General features: G+C 45.0%; 1 protein-coding gene across 1 annotated transcript in view; it reads left to right on the forward strand.

The window, feature by feature from the left end:
- Positions 1-21,455, forward strand: part of LOC147718299 (nicotinamide N-methyltransferase-like) — a 203,232-nt gene that overhangs the window by 101,390 nt on the left and 80,387 nt on the right. The window contains exon 2 of the mRNA XM_086966687.1: positions 20,449-20,656. Coding sequence (XP_086822813.1) covers positions 20,449-20,656 — 208 coding nt within the window. The remainder of the gene's footprint in view (positions 1-20,448; positions 20,657-21,455) is intronic.

Here is a 21,455-nt window from a genome sequence, read left to right on the forward strand (position 1 = left end):
GCAGTTGAAGTACAATTTGAATTAAACAAGGTAAAAAAAAGCATAGTAGACTTGAGTTTCTTTAAGTGTGTAAGATTAAATAATGAATTAGGTAATGAAGATTAGTGCACAGCCTGAGATTCAGTCGTTTTTCAATAGTTCACTTTTTTAACTTTTAAAGTTCCAGGTGCCACCTGGGTGACATCTACTGTCCTGGACGCCTATGTCATACTCCAAAAGAAGTGCTTCTAATGTGCCATTAGTTGCATCCCCTAGGTGCACACCTGTATCTCCTAGATGATTAATCAAGGATTTCTTACACAAAAGAGTGTTACGCTGTTTCCTAATTTGATTAAATTCTCTTTATTCCATTGTCATCATTATTTTTGTGAAATTATTTTCATTTCATATCTTTATGTTCATATCATTGTTTGCAACTGACATCATGGCTTTTATCCAATGCATTTCGGGCATTATATGCTCTTCATAAGGGAGCATGTGCTATATAAATAACAAAAATGTATTCAATAATACAGTAAGCATCTATAATGGTCAACTTATAGACTGTAAAGTTCACTCCATGCGTGTTAAACATGCTACCAGTGCTCAAATTGTACTTCTAAGTGTTCTAATGGTGAGTGCTAGAGTACTATTGTGAACAAAGCAAGAAACAGGCAATGTGAAAAAGACGGGCGAGGGACTTACATGTCTGTATAGTAAGGTATTAGTGCTGAAGTATTACGTGTTCCACAAAAAGCTAAAGGAAAAATCAGGTCGTAAATAACATGTAGGTAATGGTAATGTCACAAACTTAAATAGAGACGTGCACCTTCTTCTCCTTCCTTCGACTCGGCTACTGTGGTGCGCTTGGTTTCGTTTGTTAGTTTTGGTTGCTTCCGGATACTTAACCAACAAGCAATTCAATTGGTGAATGGGCCAGTCATGTGACCACAAAAATGGAACCATGGAAATGAATGAGAGACTCGCAAAGTCTTGAGTCTATCGAATGTTAACAAGTGTAAATACTATATGCTATGTGAATGAATAGTGTGACAAGTTTTATGTATTAAAAGAAAAATAAACATAATGATGAACATGATTAAAAAATACAAGATACAAAATAAATTGCATGGTTAGGGAACATTAGGCCATAGACCTGGCATCAATTAAACAGAATACAGGAATGAATCGGCGGCATCAAATGAACACACAAAGCCCTCTACGACCTAGGACCCAAATACCTCAACACGCGCCTGTCCTTCTACACCCCCACCCGCCAACTTCGATCGTCCAATCAAGCCCTCGCCACAATTCCACGCATCGAAAGATCCACCATGGGAGGATGATCCTTCTCCTACTTAGCGGCCAAGACCTGGAATTCCCTCCCCACCCACCTCCGCCTCACACAGAACCACCTCTCCTTCAGAAAACAACTAAAAACTTGGATATTTGATAAGTAAAGCTCCCTCCCTCCCTCAAGCGCCTTGAGATCCTCTGGGTGAGTAGTGTGCAATACAAATTTAAACTTGACTTGACTTGACTTGACTTGAGAGTTCATAGTATTAAAGATTAAATATTAACAGAAGAGATTCATTTCAAGCACAACAAACAAACAGCAATTGCTTCCATCAGAGCCAGACAGCCATTGCTGTCCACTGCATGCCATCTTCTCATTATTCATTCATTACCTGTTCCACTCTTTGTCCGCATCTTCTTCTGGAAGTGAAATCCCACAGGCCACCTCTCCTGTTGATTTCAGAAGTAACTGTGTCAGCCATCATTAATGTGGAGTAATTCCAGTCCCACTTGAGGGGACTTGTCTACAAAGTTCTTTCTTCATTGTGGGGAATCGAGCCATCTGCTTTTAGGGAAATGGATAGGGGGAGTCTGGAGGAGGAGGATAGAGGAGCATGACTGAGTTCTTGTGAATTTGTGAACCTGAGGAATGCAGACTGCGGCACCTTCAAATCAATAAGGAAATAAGTGAAGACAGTTCTGCTGATGTGCTTGTTGTTGTGATTAGTGGAGGAGAAGACTGTCTCAATGGTTAGAGCCGCAGACCCTGATGCAGAGGTCTAGCCCGGGACCAGGGTTCAATTCCCCGCCTAGGCGGGTCTTGGGCTCAAAATTCCACGGACCTGATAATTCTCACCATGTTGCCTATTCTAATCATAGAGTCCCACTCTGCAACTCTGGGCAATAGCTTGCTTAATCTCCACAACGGCCCCCAAAATGCTAAGGATGCCTGGCGTTCACCCTGGGGGTGCCCAGGAGTGGACGCCTCATAGGGAAAGCCAGGACGGGTTCCACAGCGGTATTCATACAAGCGCCTTGAGACCCTTGCGGGTGAGTAGTGTGCTATACAAGTACCAATTTACAATTTACAATTAGGTGATTGAAGTTTTGTCATGGTAAGAATTGCAAAACAGAGAAAGACACACAGGAATAAAAGTGAGTAAGGATGAAAAAGAAAGTCATTATCAGGGCTCGGTGTGAGGGAAGTAGAGCTTGTCCTCAAACTCCATGAATTGAGACAGGAGTAGGTCAGATAACAGAGAAGAACTTCTGTCATCTAAGTCGGTGTCCTCTTCTTCTGCTGTGCATTCAAGTATTTTGTAATCTGGTGGTATGAAGTGCTGATTCATCTTGATCATTGTTAACCTCTCCACATTTTTGGACGAGAGGCGGCTCCTTTTTGAGGTTACAATGCCACCAGCAGCACTGAAAACATGTTCAGAAGACACGCTTGCGAGTGGGCAAGACAAGATACTTGTAGCCAGGCTGGCGTGGCGTCACTGGGCTCACACTAATTTCCTCCCACCCAGCGTTCCCCCAGGTCTCCCGATAAAAATGGTACCTCACTTGCGTGGGTAGGCATAGTGGCTGCAACAGGAAATGGTTCAAATTGTACGGTGGTTAATTTACAATACCAAATTGCAAAACAACCTTGATTTTGGGGGGGGGGGCGCACCTGAGTTTTTGCCCAGGGCTCGGTGGTATTCTTTGGAAAGTACCAAACCCAAACAGTTCTGAAAAGTAGACCCCCGGGGGAGTCCAGGGAGGTATGGCATGCGTGGGTCCCCGAATGTTTTCCTACCCAGAACACCTTACAAACCTTAAAATTAGTTAATATAATCACTTTTCCAAACTTTTTTGCGTGGGATCACCGTGCTGGCAAAAATGTCCTACAACCCAGCGCTCCCTTTGTTCTCCCGAGTAAAAGGATACCTCACTTGTGTGGGTGCCCCAAAGCAGAACAGGCCAAAAATGAATGTTGAAAAAAGTAGTATTTAAGTGTTACAAGTTAAGCCCCCCTGCCTTAGTCACAGGCCTTTGGCCCACCCACACAAGTGAGGTATCATTTTACTCAGGAGAACAAGGGGAACGCAGGGTGGTAGGACATTTGTGCTGACACGGCGATGCCACGCAAAAATGTATGGAAAACTGTTTTTTAACCTAAATTTATGGTTTGCAGGGATTTCTGGGTAGGAAAACATTGGGGGACCCACGCATGCCATACCTCCATGGACTCCCCCGGGTGTCTAGTTTTCAGAACTGTTTGGGTTTGGTAGTTTCCAAAGATGCCCGCCGAGCCCCGGTCCAAAAACGCAGTCCCCCCCAAAAAAAGAAGGTAAACTTGCTATTGGTTATTGTAATGTCTCCACCGTACGATTTGGACCTTTTCCTGTTCAGCCACTATGCCTACCCACGCAAGTGAGGTACCATTTTTATCGAGAGACCTGGGGGAACGCTGGGTCAGAGAAAATTTGTTGATCCACGCAGATTCCGGAACTTTCCACCACAGAAATGTGAGGAAAATGCGTTTTTTATTTCCAATTTCTTAGCTTCGCAAGGGATTCTGGGTAAGAGAACCTGGGGGTAGGCAGTCAAGTCACCCCATCCTGAATTCCCCTGGGTGTATACTTTTCAAAAATGTATAGGTTTGCTAGGTTTCCCTAGGTGCCGGCAGAGCTAGGGTTCAGAAAACAAAAGGTAGTCTCTTTGACAAAAAGGGCACGTTTTCACTGCAAAATTGAGTTGTGACCATGTTGCGTTTTGCGCTGTTTCCTGTCGCAGGCACTATTCAGAGCCAGGCAAGTGAGGTAGCATTTTTTTCAGGAGACTCGGGGGAACGCTGGGTGGGTGGAAATTTGTTGATCCACGCAGATTCCGGAACTTTCCACCACAGAAATGTGAGGAAAATGCATTTTTTTTCCAATTTCTTAGCTTTGCAAGGGATTCTGGGTAAGAGAACCTGGGGGTAGGCAGTCAAGTCACTCCATCCTGAATTCCCCTGGGTGTCTACTTTTTAAAAAATATATAGGTTTGCTAGGTTTCCCTAGGTGCCGGCAGAGGTAGGGTTCAAAAACAAAAGGTAGTCTCTTTGCCCAAAAAGGGCACATTTTCACTGCAAAATTGAGTTGTGACCATGTTGCGTTTTGCGCTGTTTCCTGTCGCAGCCACTATGCCTACCCTCGCAAGTGAGATACCATTTTTCTCGGGAGACCTTGGGAAACGCTGGGTAGGTGGAAATGTGTTGATCCACGCAGATTCCAGAACTTACCACCACAGAAATATGAGGAAAATGTGTTTTTCTTGTCAAATTCTTAGATTTGCAAGGGATTCTGGGTAACAAAACCTGAGGGTAGGCAGACGAGTCACCCCATCCTGAATTCCACTGGGTGTCTAGTTTTCAAAAATGTATAGGTTTGCTAGGTTTCCCTAGGTGCTGGCAGAGCTAGGGCTCAAAAACAAAAGTTTGTCTTTTCCTCTAAAATGGGCAAGATTTCACAGTGAAATTGAGGTGCGTCCACGTTGCGTTTTGCGCTGTTTCCTGTCGCAGCCACTATGCCTACCCACGCAAGTGAGGTACCTTTTTTTCGGGAGACCAGGGGGAACGCTGGGTGGGTGGAAATTTGTTGATCCACGCAGATTCCAGAACTTTCCACCACAGAAATGTGAGGAAAATGTGTTTTTTTTGTCAAATTCTTTGCTTTGCAAGGGATTCTGGGTAACAAAACCTGGTTGTAGGCAGTCGAGTCACCCCATCCTGAATTCCTCTGGGTGTCTACTTTTCAAAAATGTATAGGTTTGCTAGGTTTCCCTAGGTGCTGGCAGAGCTAGGGCTCAAAAACAAAAGCTAGTCTCTTTGTCCAAAAAGCGCAAGATTTCACTGTGAAATTGAGGTGCAACCACGTTGCGTTTTGCGCTGTTTCATGTCGCTGCCACTATGCCTAACAACGCAAGTGAGGTACCAATTTTTTGGGGGACCTGGGGGAACGCTGGGTGGGTGGAAATTTGTTGATCCACGCAGATTCCAGAACTTTCCACCACAGAAATGTGAGGAAAATGTGTTTTTATTGTCATATTTTTGGCTTTGCAAGGGATTCTGGGTAACAAGACCATTGCTGAATCGCCGCCGCCGCCGAGAGTCAGTTGCACTCACCTGAAACGGCCATTGAGGAAGGAGAGCAAAAAGGACATTGCCCATATCGCCGCCACCGCCGCTAAGAGTCAGGAAACACCGGACTCCGCGCCGCCGCTCCGGGAAACTGCAAATCCCGGCAGGCACCGCGGCGGCGCGTCAGAGTGACGCGGCAGCGCCCTGAGAGCGCCAAGGAGCAGGGATTAAAGGAGGAGCACCCCGGCAGAGCGGGGGAGACCATTGCTGAATCGCCGCCGCCGCCGAGAGTCAGTTGCACTCACCTGAAACGGCCATTGAGGAAGGAGAGCAAAAAGGACATTGCCCATATCGCCGCCACCGCCGCTAAGAGTCAGGAAACACCGGACTCCGCGCCGCCGCTCCGGGAAACTGCAAATCCCGGCAGGCACCGCGGCGGCGCGTCAGAGTGACGCGGCAGCGCCCTGAGAGCGCCAAGGAGCAGGGATTAAAGGAGGAGCACCCCCGCGTCGCGGGACGCCCGGGGCGAAGTCCGGGCAAAGGGCGGGCCCTCTACGGCCCTCATCGGCAGGAGGAGGCAGGGGCAGGGCTCGACCCCCTGGTCCATCAGAGACGGGCCCACAAGTAAGACTCTGTTGTCGTCCCTGTGCTATTTGTTAACAGCGATATTGATATAGACGATGTCTAAGAAGAAACCAGCTGCATTGCCCACAAACACCATGGACAACTATGTTGTGCAAACAGTTAAGAAAATAAACGAACAAAGGAGGGAATCACTTGGGCTAAGCCAGTCACCAGACTTGTGCAGGCTAAGCCCTACTTTCCCTCTGTCAACTGATGATAGCCCTTTCGTGTTGGTAGAAACCAGGGTCTCACCAATTGCACCACCTATTATTGAGTCTAGCAGCCAGCCATTGATTATGTTGCCATCCCCTGTTGTTCTGGATGGAGACTCAGAAAATGTTATAGATTCAGACCCAGAAACTGAAACTGGACCTGTGGAGGATGATTTACCACCGGTTGAGCACACACCCCGGCCTGTGCGCACCTGTGTGAAGAATCAGCGGAAACAGGGCGGGCCAAGAGTGAAAAGGAAAAGAACATTATCCCCAGGTCCTTCGAGAGCTGCCCAAAAGGCTGTAGGGGAAGGGACTTTAAGAAACAGAGGAGATGATGAAATGTTGAGTAAACTGCTTGAGGTTGTAGAGGGCAAACTTATTGAAATTGTAAAACCTCTGATCTCTAAAATCGATAAATTGCAGGCTGAAGTAAAAAGACTTGGAGGTGTGCAAACTAAATTGACGGAGGAAATAGGCAACCTTAATACTTTACTAATAACAAGAAATAGCACCGAAGGGATTAATCATGTTGGAGAAGGGACATCTGGAATGCTGACTAACCAAGTCCACATGCCGGTCCCGAAAGTTAATCAACATGTAACAACAGCAGAAGGGTGTCCGTTGTTAGTAAATTTACCACAAGCACAAGTTCACGGTACAGACCCACTGCAGTTTATTGAGGAAGCCTCACCCGTTGTACTGGTGTTAGCTAATGTACCCCTTTTGGATGACGGCATCACCGAGTCATCTAGCTCTCTGAGTAGCAAGGCCCTCCACTGGCTCTCAGGTAATATGAGGTTAGCGCCTGGAGGGTTACAACAACTGGCGCATGACATTAAAGCAGTTAAGCGTGTCCCTTGGATAGGGAATCGCCCTAAAAGATTTAAAGGGGACTGTGTGGCGGTAACATTTGCACACCCCGATGTACTTCCAAATGTCTTAACACATATTCTTCCGCCTCAGCGTAGAAAAGGTACGGTGGTTCCCTTAACATTAAAATTCTTCTATGGGGAACAGCAAAATGTAACCCTGCCAAAAACGCCAGCGCTAGGATGGGATAACAACCTGAATATGCATAATCGCTGGGCTTCTCCCCTAGTACCAAGCCTGCTATTACATAACAGATTTGATGCCCTGTCTGGTCTTAATAACTGCGATTGACAAGAGGTCAGGCACGAGATTGCCGAAGTATCAGCAGGAGTAGACTTAAATCAGACCTCAAATTCTTTAGGTGGTACATTGCCTAAGTCTGTGGGTATATTTTGTAATACCATAGAGGGGGCATCAACATCTTGCCATATTGCCAGCTGGAACATAGCAGGACTAGTTTCTAAATTTGAAGTATTAGGGTGGTTAGAATTAATTAGAACATTTGATATCCTTTGTTTACAAGAGACCTGGTGTTTAAACTTCAAGGGCCTTGATGGTTTTGTAGCTTATGAGCTACCAGCAGTAGCAACTACCTCAGGGAGGGCCAAAGGTGGTTTGCTAATTCTGATTTCTGTGAAAATGCGAATTAGGGTGAAGGAGCATATTACCGTGGGCAATAACTCCCAACTGCTGTGGTTAGTTGATGAGGCAGACAAAAACATCCTCCTGATTAATATGTATAATAATGTTTTTGATGCCAGCAGATATATGGTTATTTTAGAATTAGACGTCGCAATCAAACAATTGATGAAAGCTTCTAATACAGTTTTTGATTTCATATATGTTGGAGATTTTAACATTTCTGTTTGCCCCCTCTCTAATCAAAAGCTGTGTGGCACTTTGAACCGTGTTGGAGAGCCAGCTACACACTTCCAACACAATACTTATGGAGAAACCCTGAACTCCTTCCTACTCGCCCATGATATGGAGATCCTAGAGATCGAGCAGGATGAGAAGGGTGATAGCTTGCCAACTTTTGTAGGGAGAGGGGCGAACACTGTAATTGATTTTATTTGCATGTCTTCCGAATTAGCTCATTTTAGCTCTGATGTCAAGGTTGTAGACCACATGGTTAGTGATCATAACTGTCTTGTTATTGAAACTAGGTTTTGGGAAGTTTGCATAATTCCAGATAGTAGCCCTATCACAAACATTGAGGTACATAGGCCGAACGGATTTAGAATAAGGTGGGCAGGGGATAAAGCGGAAGTAACTTCTAATTGCATTATCTCATGCTGCTTAAATGACATCACATCAATTATTGATGATAAATCAAATATGGAGGCCTGTATTTTCCACTTTACAAAAATCAATGTTTTTATTAGTGGTAAGTTTACTAGGGCTGCTGGAAATTTTAATAATAAAGTAAGGGGATGGTTCAATAATGCATGTACTGTGGCACTGAAGACACTAAAAAAGGCATTATCCATCAAACCTAGAGACAAAACGGTTGTAGCTAAGCTTAGATCTGACTATAACTCAGCTCTTAAGCAAAGGAAAGCTGAACTACGTGAGGAAGCCTGGGAGCGTTTTGATCAAGCGGCTGTATCGAATAACTGTACCCTTTTCTGGGCAGTAGTTAACAGCCCCTTTCTAAAGGATGATAAACTCCCCGTGTTGACCTCAAACGTAGGCAAGGAATCATGGGTACAGCATTTTTCTGGCATTTTTAATCCTAACATGGTAATGTTGCCGATAAGTTGCTCCTGGCCAGTACTTAGCCTAGATATCACCTTACAAGAGGTCCTAAGTAGTATCAGGGCTAGTAAGGGCGGAAAGGCCCTGGGACCCGATGGTGTCCCAGTTGATGTATATAAATTTGCACCTGAGACTTGGGGGCCAGTACTAGTCAAAGTTTTTAATGCTGCTGTTCACTGTACTATTCCGTGCACCTGGTCTGAATCAATAATAGTTCCTATTCACAAGAAAGGGGACAGAGGAAACGTTAAAAACTACCGGCCAATTTCATTGCTGGATTCGTCCGTCAAGATTATGAGCCGCGTACTCCTCGTCCGACTAGAAGAGTGGGCAGAGTCTAATCAGATAATGACAGACTGCCAATACGGGTTTAGGAAAGGAAGAGGTTGCATTGAACAATGTTTAAACCTGGAACTCCTGATAGGGAAATACACCCGAGCAAAAAATGGTTCACTCTACCTTTGTTTCGCTGACCTGAGCAGCGCTTTTGACCTGGTGGATCACGCCATACTATGGACTACCTTGCTAGAAATGGGAGCACCTAGGGAAATTATATATTTTCTGGCCCGCCTGTACGAGAGGCTCAGCTCGAGTGTCCGGTACGGGCCTTCGGGTGAATGCACAGACAAATTTTGGGTCAGGAGAGGTATTAGACAAGGGTGCGTTTTGGCACCCCTGCTTTTCACTCTGTTTATTAATGAGGTAGACTCGATCCTTAAGAAGGCACCAGCGGACGCCCCTAGAGTAAACACAAGCACCATCCCCGTGTTACTCTATGCGGACGACGCTGTGTTGCTCTCTAGGACCCCTCGGGGTCTACAGCTTTTGATGGATAAATTTGTGGCCTTTATTGAAAAAAGAAAGCTGGTCATTAACAAGAGCAAGACATATGTGATGGAGTGTGGAGCTAGTAATGTCAAAACTAAAAAACCCTATAGGTATCTTATTGATGGCCAGGTGGTGCAGTGTGTGGAAAATTTCTGCTACCTGGGGGTTACCTTTTCCAAAAACGGCCGCTGGGATGTCGAGCACAAGGTGGTGCGCGACAAAATGATCAGGAGTGCCAATGGAATATTTGCTTTTGCAAGTAAATTAGGTAGTAGAAGGCCTAAAGTAATGCTTAAGATCTTTGAAGCTAGGTGTCTCTCGGCTGCTCTCTATGGAGCAGGGGTTTGGGGGGTAACCAGGGTAGAACCTCTACAGGTAGAAGAGAATACCTTTCTGAAAAAATTATTGTGTCTCCCGACATCCACTGCTAATAGTTTGGTCCACAAAGAATTAGGACTACATCATCTAAATGATCTATTACTGTTGAGACCTTTGATGTTATGGCGTTCGGTCTGGATGAAAGACGAAACATCTTTTAATAGGGCCATCATTGAGGATTGTTTACGTCTAGACTATTTTCTCAAAATCCCATGGATTAAATACACAATTGAATCTTTCTCTAGTGTGTTTGGGTTAAACGTTACATTAGATCACTGTTCTGCTTCGGATCTCTCTAAAGAGAGTCTGAAATCAATCTTTTTTAATCATTGTGCAGAAAGACGAGCCACGTATGATCTCAAACTTTCCACCTGTATACGTTACAACCAACTGAATGAGTTTGTGGGCCTACACCCCTACCTCTCCCAGGTGACCAAAGGGCAACATCGGTTTGTCCTTACCAGGATGAGGATGGGTACGGTCCACCTATTGGTTGCATTCCCTGAGATTAAGACGCGCCCTATAGGTCCATGTCGGTGCGACAACATTTCAGAACAAAGCACAGAGCACTTTCTACTTATATGTAACCTGTATAGTGAATATCGAAAATTCTTTTTAAAACCTTTATTTATTAAATTTGGAGCAAGAACCATCAAAGCGGCAATGAAATTACTTTTTAATTTGCATCACCCTGACATCTGTTTTTATACGGCCAGTTATTTACTCAGGGCCATCAGCTCTAGGAAAAGCATGAATTTTTAAGCAAACAACTTTTAAAGTAATTTATTCATTGGAAATTTTTTAAAGTGTGTTATTGGATTTGCTATATGTATCATACTGTATTTTTAGCGGATTGCGATTGTTAAGTGTACTTTTTCTTTTAACATGTATTGTATGTATGTACTTTTATGGACATGATTTACATGTTTCCGAATAAAGTTTTTGACTTGACTTGGGTAACAAAACCTGGGGGTAGGCAGACGAGTCACCCCATCCTGAATTTCCCTGGGTATCTAGTTTTCAAAAATGTATAGGTTTGCTACGTTTCTCTAGGTGCTGGCAGAGCTAGGGCTCAAAAACAAAAGGTAGTCTTTTCCTGCAAAATGGGCAAGATTTCACTGGGAAATTGAGGTGTGTCCATGTTGCGTTTTGCGCTGTTTCATGTCGCAGCCACTATGCCTAACAACGCAAGTGAGGTACCATTTTTTTCGGTGGACCTGGGGAAACGCTGGGTGGGTCGAAATTTGTTGATCCACGCAGATTCCAGAACTTTCCACCACAGAAATGTGAGGAAAATTAGTTTTTTTGTCATATTTTTAGCTTTGCAAGGGATTCTGGGTAACAAAACCTGGGGGTAGGCAGACGAGTCACCCCATCCTAAATTTCCCTGGGTGTCTAGTTTTAAAAAATGTATAGGTTTGCTAGGTTTCCTTAGGTGCTGGCAGAGCTAGGGCTCAAAAACAAAAGTTAGTCTTTTCCTCCAAAATGGGCAAGATTTCACTGGGAAATTGAGGTGCGTCCACGTTGCGTTTTGCGCTGTTTCCTGTCGCAGCCACTATTCCTACCCACGCAAGTGAGGTACCATTGTTTTTGGGAGACCAGGGGAAACGCTGGGTGGGTGGAAATTTGTTGATCCACGCAGATTCCAGAACTTTCTACCACAGAAATGTGAGGAAAATGTGTTTTTTTTTGTCATATTTTTAGATTTGCAAGGGATTCTGGGTAACAAAACCTGGGGGTTGGCAGACGAGTCACCCCATCCTGAATTCCCCTGGGTGTCTACTTTTCAAAAATGTATAGGTTTGCTAAGTTTCCCTAGGTGCTGGCAGAGCTAGGGCTCAAAAACAAAAGGTAGTCTCTTTGTCCAAAAAGCGCAAGATTTCACTGGGAAATTGAGGTGCAACCACGTTGCGTTTTGCTCTGTTTCGTGTCGCAGCCACTATGCCTACCCACGCAAGTGAGGTACCATTTTTCTCGGGAGACCTGGTGGAACGCTGGGTTGGTGGAAATTTGTTGATCCACGCAGATTCCAGAACTTTCCACCACAGAAATGTGAGGAAAATGTGTTTTTTTTGTCAAATTCTAAATTTTGCAAGGGATTATGGGTAACAAAACCTGGTGGTAGGCAGTCGAGTACCCCATCCTGAATTCCCCTGGATGTCTACTTTTCAAAAATGTATAGGTATGCTAGGTTTCCCTAGGTGCCGGCAGAGCTAGGGTGCAAAAACTACAGGTAGGCACTTTGCCATAAAAGGGTCAAATTGTAACTGCAAAATTGAGGTGTGACCACGTTGCATTTTGCACCGTTTCCTATCGCAGGCACAAGGCCGACCCACACAAGTAAGGTACCGTTTTTATCGGGAGACTTCGGGTAATTCAGATTTGTAAATCAACTGTTATTACCAATTGAGCTTTCTTGCATTTCTCCCTTTCAATGACCGACATAGTGTAAAAAAAAAAGGTTTTTGAAAAATGACCAGTAATTCTCAAGCTATTTATTATTTATTTGTGTATTTTGTAAAGCGCAACAGCTGCCCCAACGGGGCGTCCCGGCGCTGATAAATCATGAAACTTAGAGGCTAGGCACCAATGGGGCATTATATGGGGAAGAGATGTGTTTTCAGGGACTTTCGGAATGCTGATTCGGTTTGGCAGGCTCGTAATGCAACCGGGAGGTTATTCCAACACCGAGTGGCACAGACCTCGAATGTTTTCCCTCTGGCGCGAGTACGTTTAAATCTAGGGGTTTCCAGCAGAAGTAGGGAATTTGAGCATAATGACCTGGTGTTGACATACAGTCTCAGAGTGCTTTTCAGATGGGCCGAGCCTTTGCCCTTGGAGGCCCGGAAATCCAGGGTCATGGCCTTAAAAATACATCTCTTGGAAATGGGGAGCCAGTGGAGTTTACGGAGGTGTGGGGAGATGTGATGTCTGGCAGGAATTCTCTCCACAAGCCGAGCAGCAGCATTCTGGACAGTCTGTAACTTGTGGCATAGGCCAGCTGTGATGCCAAGGTATAGTGCGTTGGCGTAGTCCAGGTGAGATATTATCAGGGCTTGTACCACAGTCTTACGGCAGTCCATCGGCAGGTAGTTGATGAGCCGTCTAATTGTCTTGATCTTAGCAAAACACGATGCTGCTACTGTTTGAACCTGGGCGTTAAAACTGAGATGATCATCCCAGCGCACTCCCAGGTTTCTCACCGAGTCTTTAGGCGTGGGGGCATGGCTGAGATCATCCGGCCACCATAAATTAGAATCAAGAGGGGATGATGAGTTAAAAAACAGAATCTCTGTCTTTCCAGCGTTGAGTCGGAGGGAATTGGAGTCCATCCAGCTAGAGATGTCTCTTAGACAGTTTTTCAATGGGTCGAAGGCAGAGGCAGTGGGGGTATCAAAGGTGAAGAGTAACTGAATGTCGTCAGCGTAGGAGGTGGATTTAATCCCAGTTTGCGCAATCAGTTTAGCCAAGGGGGAGAAGTAAACATTGAACAAGAGCGGGCTCAGGGAGGAGCCCTGTGGAACTCCCCATTTAAGTGGTCTAGCGGTGGAGGTGTAGGGAGGGGTGTATACCTGCTGAGTACGGTCACCCAGGTAGGAAGAGAGCCATCTCAACACTGTACCGCCGATACCCAGGTCTCCCAGCCTTCTCAGCAGGATCTTATGAGAGACGGTGTCAAATGCTGCTGAGAGATCCAGCAGCACTAACACCGCCCTCGACCCCCGATCCAGCGTCCATCTCACCGAGTCAGCCATTTCAACAAGGGCCGACTCCGTGCTGTGGCCCGATCGAAAGCCGTGCTGAGAGTCATGCAGGAGCCCATGGGATTCAATGTAGTTGGCAAGCTTGGCGTGCACCAGTTTTTCCAGGATCTTAGCTGGGGCAGGCAGGAGAGAGATGGGCCTGTAGTTACTAGGGTTATCTGGGTCAAGATCAGGTTTCTTAAGGATGGGGACTAGGGACGCATGCTTTCATTTTGCGGGAAAAATGCCCGTTCTCAGGGATTCGTTCCAGATATGGTTAAGGAATGGGTTGAGCAGGGGTGCCAGTTTTTTATATTGTTTGGCTGGCAAAGGGTCCTTGGGGGAGCCAGATTTACAGTTGAGTAATTCTACCAGTGTGTCAGCCTCAGAGATATCTGCAAACTCTAGCAATGAGGGTGACTGTAGCGGGTACGTAGTAGATTCCTCAACCGACCCTTCACTACTGGTGATGGGAAAGGAGGAGTAAATAGCCTGGATTTTTCCCTCAAAGAATTGTGAAAGTTTATCACACAGAGACTGGGAGGCTGGTTGAGTTCGAGTCAGAGCGCTGGGGTCCGTAAAGGATCTGACTATGTTGAAAATCTCCCTGGCGCCGTTACTGGCATGTTTAATTCTGGAAGCCAGGAAGTCCCTTTTATGATCCTCAATCATTCTGCGGTATTCTTTGAGAGCTGTTTTATAGGTGATTATACTGTCGAGGGAATAGTTCTGCCTCCAGGAGCGTTCGAGGGCTTTGCATGATGCCTTTTTCTGGCGAAGCATGTCAGAGTACCAGGGTGCGGATGGTGTGGCCCTGTAGGTTTTGATGGGTTTGAGAGGGGCCATAGCCTCTAGGGCTTGGCCGATCCAGGCGTCGAAATGGTCAATACCACCATCCGGATCAGATGATGGGGAGGGTAGAAAATTATTCTGGTGTTCCTGGAACGTTTCAAGGGTGATACGACTCCAGTTTCTGCCTGATACTTTGGGGGCGATGGTAGGTCTGATGGAGCGGGAGATGACGATCTCAAAAGGGATGAGAAAGTGGTCTGACCAGGTGACCGGGATGGGAGAGGCTAGTATGAGTATTCCAGATTTTGAAAATGTGCAATTATATACTGTTTCTGAACTCTATATTTTGTACCCAATTCAGAAATACATAGGTGTCTTTCATACAGATGTTTCCATGTATACATTTTCCAAGACAAAGTGCTCTATACCCAGTAAAAGAAAAAAAACCATTGCAAGTTGCTGCTCAGTTTTTGGATCTGGGTTCGTCGGGTTCTTGGTGAAACTACAAGTCCTATATATCCCCACAACCAGGAAGGTCTAACGGATGTAACGGTATATTGCTTTCCAAGAGCTGTCAAGATTAAAAAAAGTTATAGGTGAAAACGTTGAGACACAAGGCTGTTTTTTTCAACAAATTTTCAATTATTCCAAGATTTAACTGTTAGTTTCGATAAAGAATCCTTCATGGATTTAGACAAATGACCCCTTTCTGAATTCAGAATTTTGTTTACTTTTCGAAAATTTACAGCTTTCTAGGATCCATTATTGCTTTCAAACTCTTTTATACCATTAACTGGAAGGAGGTGGAAAGCTCTAAAAATAGCAAAAATAGGCTATGTCCCAGAAAAATGCCAAAACTGTGTAAAAAAAGTTGGTTCTCTGACAAAACACTGTCATTCCCTGAAAGCTGAGAAAATGGAGATTTCATCCCAACAAACCCTTTTTTGATACCATTTTCAGGGAAAAACCCAGAGGCTTTTATTTGCAGCCCGTTTTTCCCATTTTTCTGAAAAAAACAAAACATTCACTATATTTTGGTTAATTTCTGGGACCCCTCCAAGGGAATCCACAAACCCTGGGCGCCTTTGGAATCCACATGATGTTGAAAGACAAGGACACAAATTTGGCGTGGATACCTTATGTGGTCAAAAAGTTACAGGGGCCTAAGCGCGCACTACCCCAAATTGCCAAAAAAGGGCTCAGCACAGGAGGGGAAAAGGCCTAGCAGCGAAGGGGTTAATAGTTTGCAACTAGGCATTTATTATTACAATACACCCCAAAATGCAAAGACCAAAAATAAAAATTGCTAATTTATTTATAATACAAAATGGATGTTTACATTAATAGAAGAGAGACCACACAGAGAGGGTTGTTCCATGCACCACTGAGTACCCCTGGGCATAATGGAGGAAAGCAAGGCATACTTGGTGCATGTCTATTGCACAAAGCACACTGCCTGGCTTCAAAATAGACTTGGTCCATGCACCACTGACTACCCCAGGCCATAATGGGTGAAAGCTAGGCAAACTGGGTGCAGGCCTGAGCACACTGCCTGGCTTCAAAATGGACCCTTGACCCCCAGCAACATGGCCAGGCACTGCCTGGACCAGGCATCAAAATGCCCCCCACCCACATGGCCAGGCCACAACAACACCCCAAAAAAGTTGATAAACACACAGAAATCAACACAATCCAATGCCATCCATGCCCTCAATGATGTTTAAATTCAAGACACCCCACAGAAAGACTTGGTCCATGCACCACTGACTACCCCTGGGTATACTCATCACAGGCTTAACCTGCATTGGCTGCGCATTGAAAGCAGAGTGCACTTTAAAGCACTCTGCTACATGCATAAAATCATGACTGATAGAGCCCCGTGCTATCTTGCTGCTTTAGTCCAACAATATGTTCCCCCCCGTACACTCAGGTCCTCGTCACAAAACAAATTTAAAATTCCACGCATTAACAGAGCCAAAATGGGTGGCCGCTCGTTTGCCCTGTTGGCCCCATCCTTATGGAATTCTCTTCCTCAACCCTTGCGCACGGAATCGTGCTTTCTGAAATTCCGAAAAGGAATAAAAACATGGCTTTTTAACAACTAATGTCCCTCCCTCCTTTCACCGTTCAGTTTGCTTTAGCGCCGGGAAACCTCCGGGTAGCTGTGCGCTTAATAAATGTAATAATAAATAAATAAATAAATAAATAAATACTGGGTGAAAGCAAGGCAAACTTGGTGCAGGCCTGAGCACAATGCCTGGCTTCAAAATGGACCCCTAACCCCTAGCAACATGGCCAGGCCCTGCCTGGGCCAGGCCTCAGACTGGCACCCACCCACATGGCCAGGCCCCAACACCACCCCCAAAAAGTCGATAAACACACAGAAATCACCACAATCCAATGCCATCTATTCCCTCAATGATGTTTAAATTAAGGACACCCCACAGAAAGACTTGGGCCATGCACCACTGACTATCCTAGGGCATAATGGTTGAAAGCAAGGCAAACTGGGTGCAGGCCTGAGCAAACTGCCTGGCTTCAAAATGGACCCTTGACCCCCAGGAACATGGCCAGGCCCTGCCTGGACCAGGCCTCAAAATGGCCCCATCCACATGGCCAGGCCCCAAAACCTCCACAAAATGTCAAAAAACACTTACAAATCACCACAATCCAATGAAATACATGCCCTCAATGATGTTTAAATTCAAGACACCCCACAGAAAGTCTTGGTCCATGCACCACTCACTACCCCTGGGCCTAATGGGTGAAAGCAAGGCAAACTGGGTGCATGCCTTAGCACACTGCCTGGCTTCAGATTGGCCCCTAGACCCCCACCCATATGGCCAGACCCTGGACCAGGCCTCAAAATGGCCCCCACCCACATGGCCAGGCCCCAACAACACCCCCACAAGTTGAAAAACACACAAACATAACCACAATCCAATGCCATCCATGCCCTCAATGATGTTTAAATTCAAGACACCCCAAAGAAAGACTTGGTCCATGCACCACTCACTACCCCTGGGCATAATGGGTGAAAGCAAGGCAAACTGGGTGCAGGCCTAAGCACACTGTCTGGCTTCAAAATGGACCCTTGACCCCCAGCAGCATGGCCAGGCCCTGCCTGGACCAGACCTCAAAATGCCCCATCCTCATGGCCAGGCCCAACAACACCCCAAAAAGTCAAAAAACTGACACAAATCACCACAATCCAATGCCATGCATGCCCTCAATGATGTTTAAATTCAAGACACCCCACAGAAAGACTTGGTCCATGCACCACTCATTACCCCTGGGCATATTGGGTGAAAGCAAGGCAAACTGGGTGCAGGCCTGAGCACACTGCCTGGCTTCAAAATGGACCCTTGACCCCCAGCAGCATGGCCAGGCCCTGCCTGGACCAGGCCTCAAAATGGCCCCCACCCACATGGCCAGGCCGCAACACCACCCCAAAAAGTCACAAAATACATAAATATCACCAAAATCCAATGCCATCCATGCCCTCAATGATGTTTAAATTCAAAACACCCCACAGAAAGACTTGGCCCATGCACCACTCACTACCCCTTGACCTACTGGCTAGTGAGGCTTTACCGGCAACCCCCAAATAAAAAAAATAAAACACATATAACAGTGAGCTACAATTCCATGACATAAATGAGATTTAAGTTCAACAAAACTCACAGAAACAGTTGTATCATGCACCCATGACTAACCCTAGGCCTACTGGATACTCTGGCTACCCAACAATATATTGTTTTTAAAGTTGGGAAAAAGTTTTAAAATTGTAGTTGCAGCAACTGCAATGCCCCAAACAAACAACACCAACTTACTTGTAAAATCTCAAATCCAAAAGTGATCCAAACTCCAAAGTCCAAAAAGTCCTCAAATACAAATATCCAGCGGCAGCCACAAACAGTAATCCTTCCAGCACCAGATCCAAATGAAAAGTGACCAGGGCATGGACAAAGCACTGGGAGGAGCCTGCTGGACAGGAACAGGAAGTTGGATAGTCTGGGGCACTTCCTTTTTCCCACCCACCCAAAAATGGACTCCTTGCACAAAAAAGTGCAGCCAAATGTCAATCTGAGGATTATTCTGATCAAAATCATCATTTTCAGAAGGTTAATGCTGCCTGTGGTAGATTTCTTGTGCAGAATTTCAATTTTTGCAAGTTTGGGAAAGCGAGCTGTTCAAATCTCGCGCCGGAAGTCAACTGCGCGCCGCAGCTACTTGTTCGCAATTGTTTACTCCCGCGATGCGTGATCGCGGGCCCTTATAATGTACGTGCGTTGTCAAACTCTCGCTGTGCAAGATGGTGGGCCGCGATGACGTACTCGCGGTCGAAAAACTCTCGCGCGATCACGCAGCAAGATCCAAAATGGCGCAGCACACGCAAACAGGGAGGAAAACAACTCTTTGAACGCAGAATCACGGTAAGTCAACGCCGCACGTGCAAGATTGTATTTTTCAAGCGCGACCAAGAAAAAAATCCGCCAGCTTGTGAATTTGCGGACTTTTGGGCAAATTCGTAGGAATCGTGGACCACGAAATTGCCAAAAATCTGCAAATTTTGCGAATGAAACAGATTTTACGCCTACGCTTAGCCACTATACTTATGCACACAACTGAGGAGCTATTTTTATTAGTAGACGTGTGGGAATACATAATAGTCGAACATTTGGTATTGCTATTAGATTTTTGTGCATTTCACTGAATCAACTGCTAGTACAGGCTCCCACACATTCTGAGAATTACAAATAACCACTGATCCTAACCTCTACTAAAAGTATCTATATAAAGAAATACATATTTTTGCCCGAGGGTCTAAACTACGTGAAATTCAATTCAAACTGGTCCTAGTGACCCTTAATGGTCTGAGGTTTTACACATGGAGATAGCCCACTACAACCAGTATCAATGTCAGGCCAACTGCTTATAGGGAAAGGTTGTGAATGGGAGGTACAGGGGGAAATGAGTAGAGCAGCATAACTGCACAAAATGAAACATGAAAAAACAAGTAAAGAAGAAATAAAAGAAATTAAAGAGACAAAAAATATTAATATGTGATAGGCTAGTGATTGAGAGAAAAAAAGAAAACTCTTCTCAGACGGAAATAATGTCATCTACTTAACTTTTTATCACTGCACCAGAGTTCTGTTGATAAATACGTTGCATATTCACTGCAACAATACTTTAGAAAGAGGATGCTATAGTGTTGCTGATAATTTTCGTGACAAAAGATGCAACTTCATCTACAAGAGACCAAAGGGACCCATGACAGGGGTTCCAAAATCCTCCCATCCTCACCAAAGACCAAGGCTGAAAAGTAATAATAATAATAATAATAATAATAATAATATAATAATAATAATAATAATCCACATTTGTAATGCGCGAACAATCACCAGCAAGGGACTCCAAGCACTGCAGGCTGTCGGGAAGATTAAGCAAGTTATTGCCCAGAGTCACATGGTGCTGGGCTAACATGCCGCCAGAGCCGGGGATCGAACCGCGATCCCCAGATTCCAGCGTCAGTCACCCTGGCCGCGGCGCCAGGAAATGACACCTGTCATACTTTCCCACCACCTAGATGCTGCAGCTGCATCCCAAATGTGAGTCTGTAGGGCATTGACCCTAAGGTGGTATATCTGGGGAGTTATGAGGGTCAAATCAGGGTCTAAGTCATTATGTGGGAGATTTATGTGTTCTGAGTAAACCACAATATGTAACATAATATTATTAATGATGATTCAAACAGACATGTCCATTTATTTTCACTTTCTGATGAGGAAATAACATGTAACACATTATGGATTTCTGTTCACTTAAGTAAAAAAAATGTTTTCTTTCTAAACAGGTGATGTGAAAGGAGACTCCCTGATTGGACTATCCTATGGCCCTCACATATATTACACTCTACCAGCCTGTGAGTATTTTAACCAGATCACCTTTGCTTGCTCAGATGATAAATCCATCCAGGAGGTACAGAAATGGCTGAAGAATGAACCTGATGCCTTGGACTCGAGTCGTATAATAAAGGAGATTTGTGAGCTTCAGGGCAGTGGGTGAGGATCAAACTTTCCTACATTATTTGCCTCTTTGGACTCTCATCTTATAGCCCTTAGAACGAATGTGTGGATGATAAAGTGAAGTTAACACGACAAGGGAGAGTTTAAGAATATGAAAGTGCTAATAGCACAGCACAGAGAGAGGTTTGAAAGAAGGACAATCTTCTTTGCACTATACCTGGTCTTCCATGATACCCTGACTCCCCTACTCGCAATTCTATATTCTAGTAAATACGACCAGGACTAGGAATCTGGTTGTTCCAGATATAATAAAACTACTTAGGGACGCCTGACCTGTGACTTCATCGTTTTAATGCCAACAAGTGGCCACCAGTGACCTCAGAGGTCTCTAGATGTTCATTCTGATGGTCTCCGTGTTGTTTACTAACAAATTGGACATTTTATCGCAGCTAGTCAACAAGCGTTCCATTGGCTATTTGTGATTTCAAATCTGTCAGATCCAGCTGGTCATTCAGTCAGTCTTGACGCATTGCTATTGTACTGGTTAATGCAACTGCAATGGAATGCAAAGCCATAAGTCCCCACTTTGACTGCCAAAGCCATCAGGTGGGATGGCACATTGTAAAAAGGCCAAGTTAAGAGCAAGAGGTCAATCTATTAGGACAGGTTGCAGCATCAAACAAACCCACCTCACTAATGCAAAGTCAATATAGCCCTTCCCATCCTAAAACCTACCCTCCAATATGCACAGGCTCCAACCAACTATCCCAGCATTCAACCCACCTCCCCTTTCCTTCCATTTACCGTATATTCACAACTACCCGAGCATCACTCT

Source organism: Lissotriton vulgaris, chromosome 4_1 (genome assembly GCF_964263255.1).
Source record: "Lissotriton vulgaris chromosome 4_1, aLisVul1.2, whole genome shotgun sequence".
Classification (NCBI taxonomy): Eukaryota; Metazoa; Chordata; class Amphibia; order Caudata; family Salamandridae; genus Lissotriton; species Lissotriton vulgaris.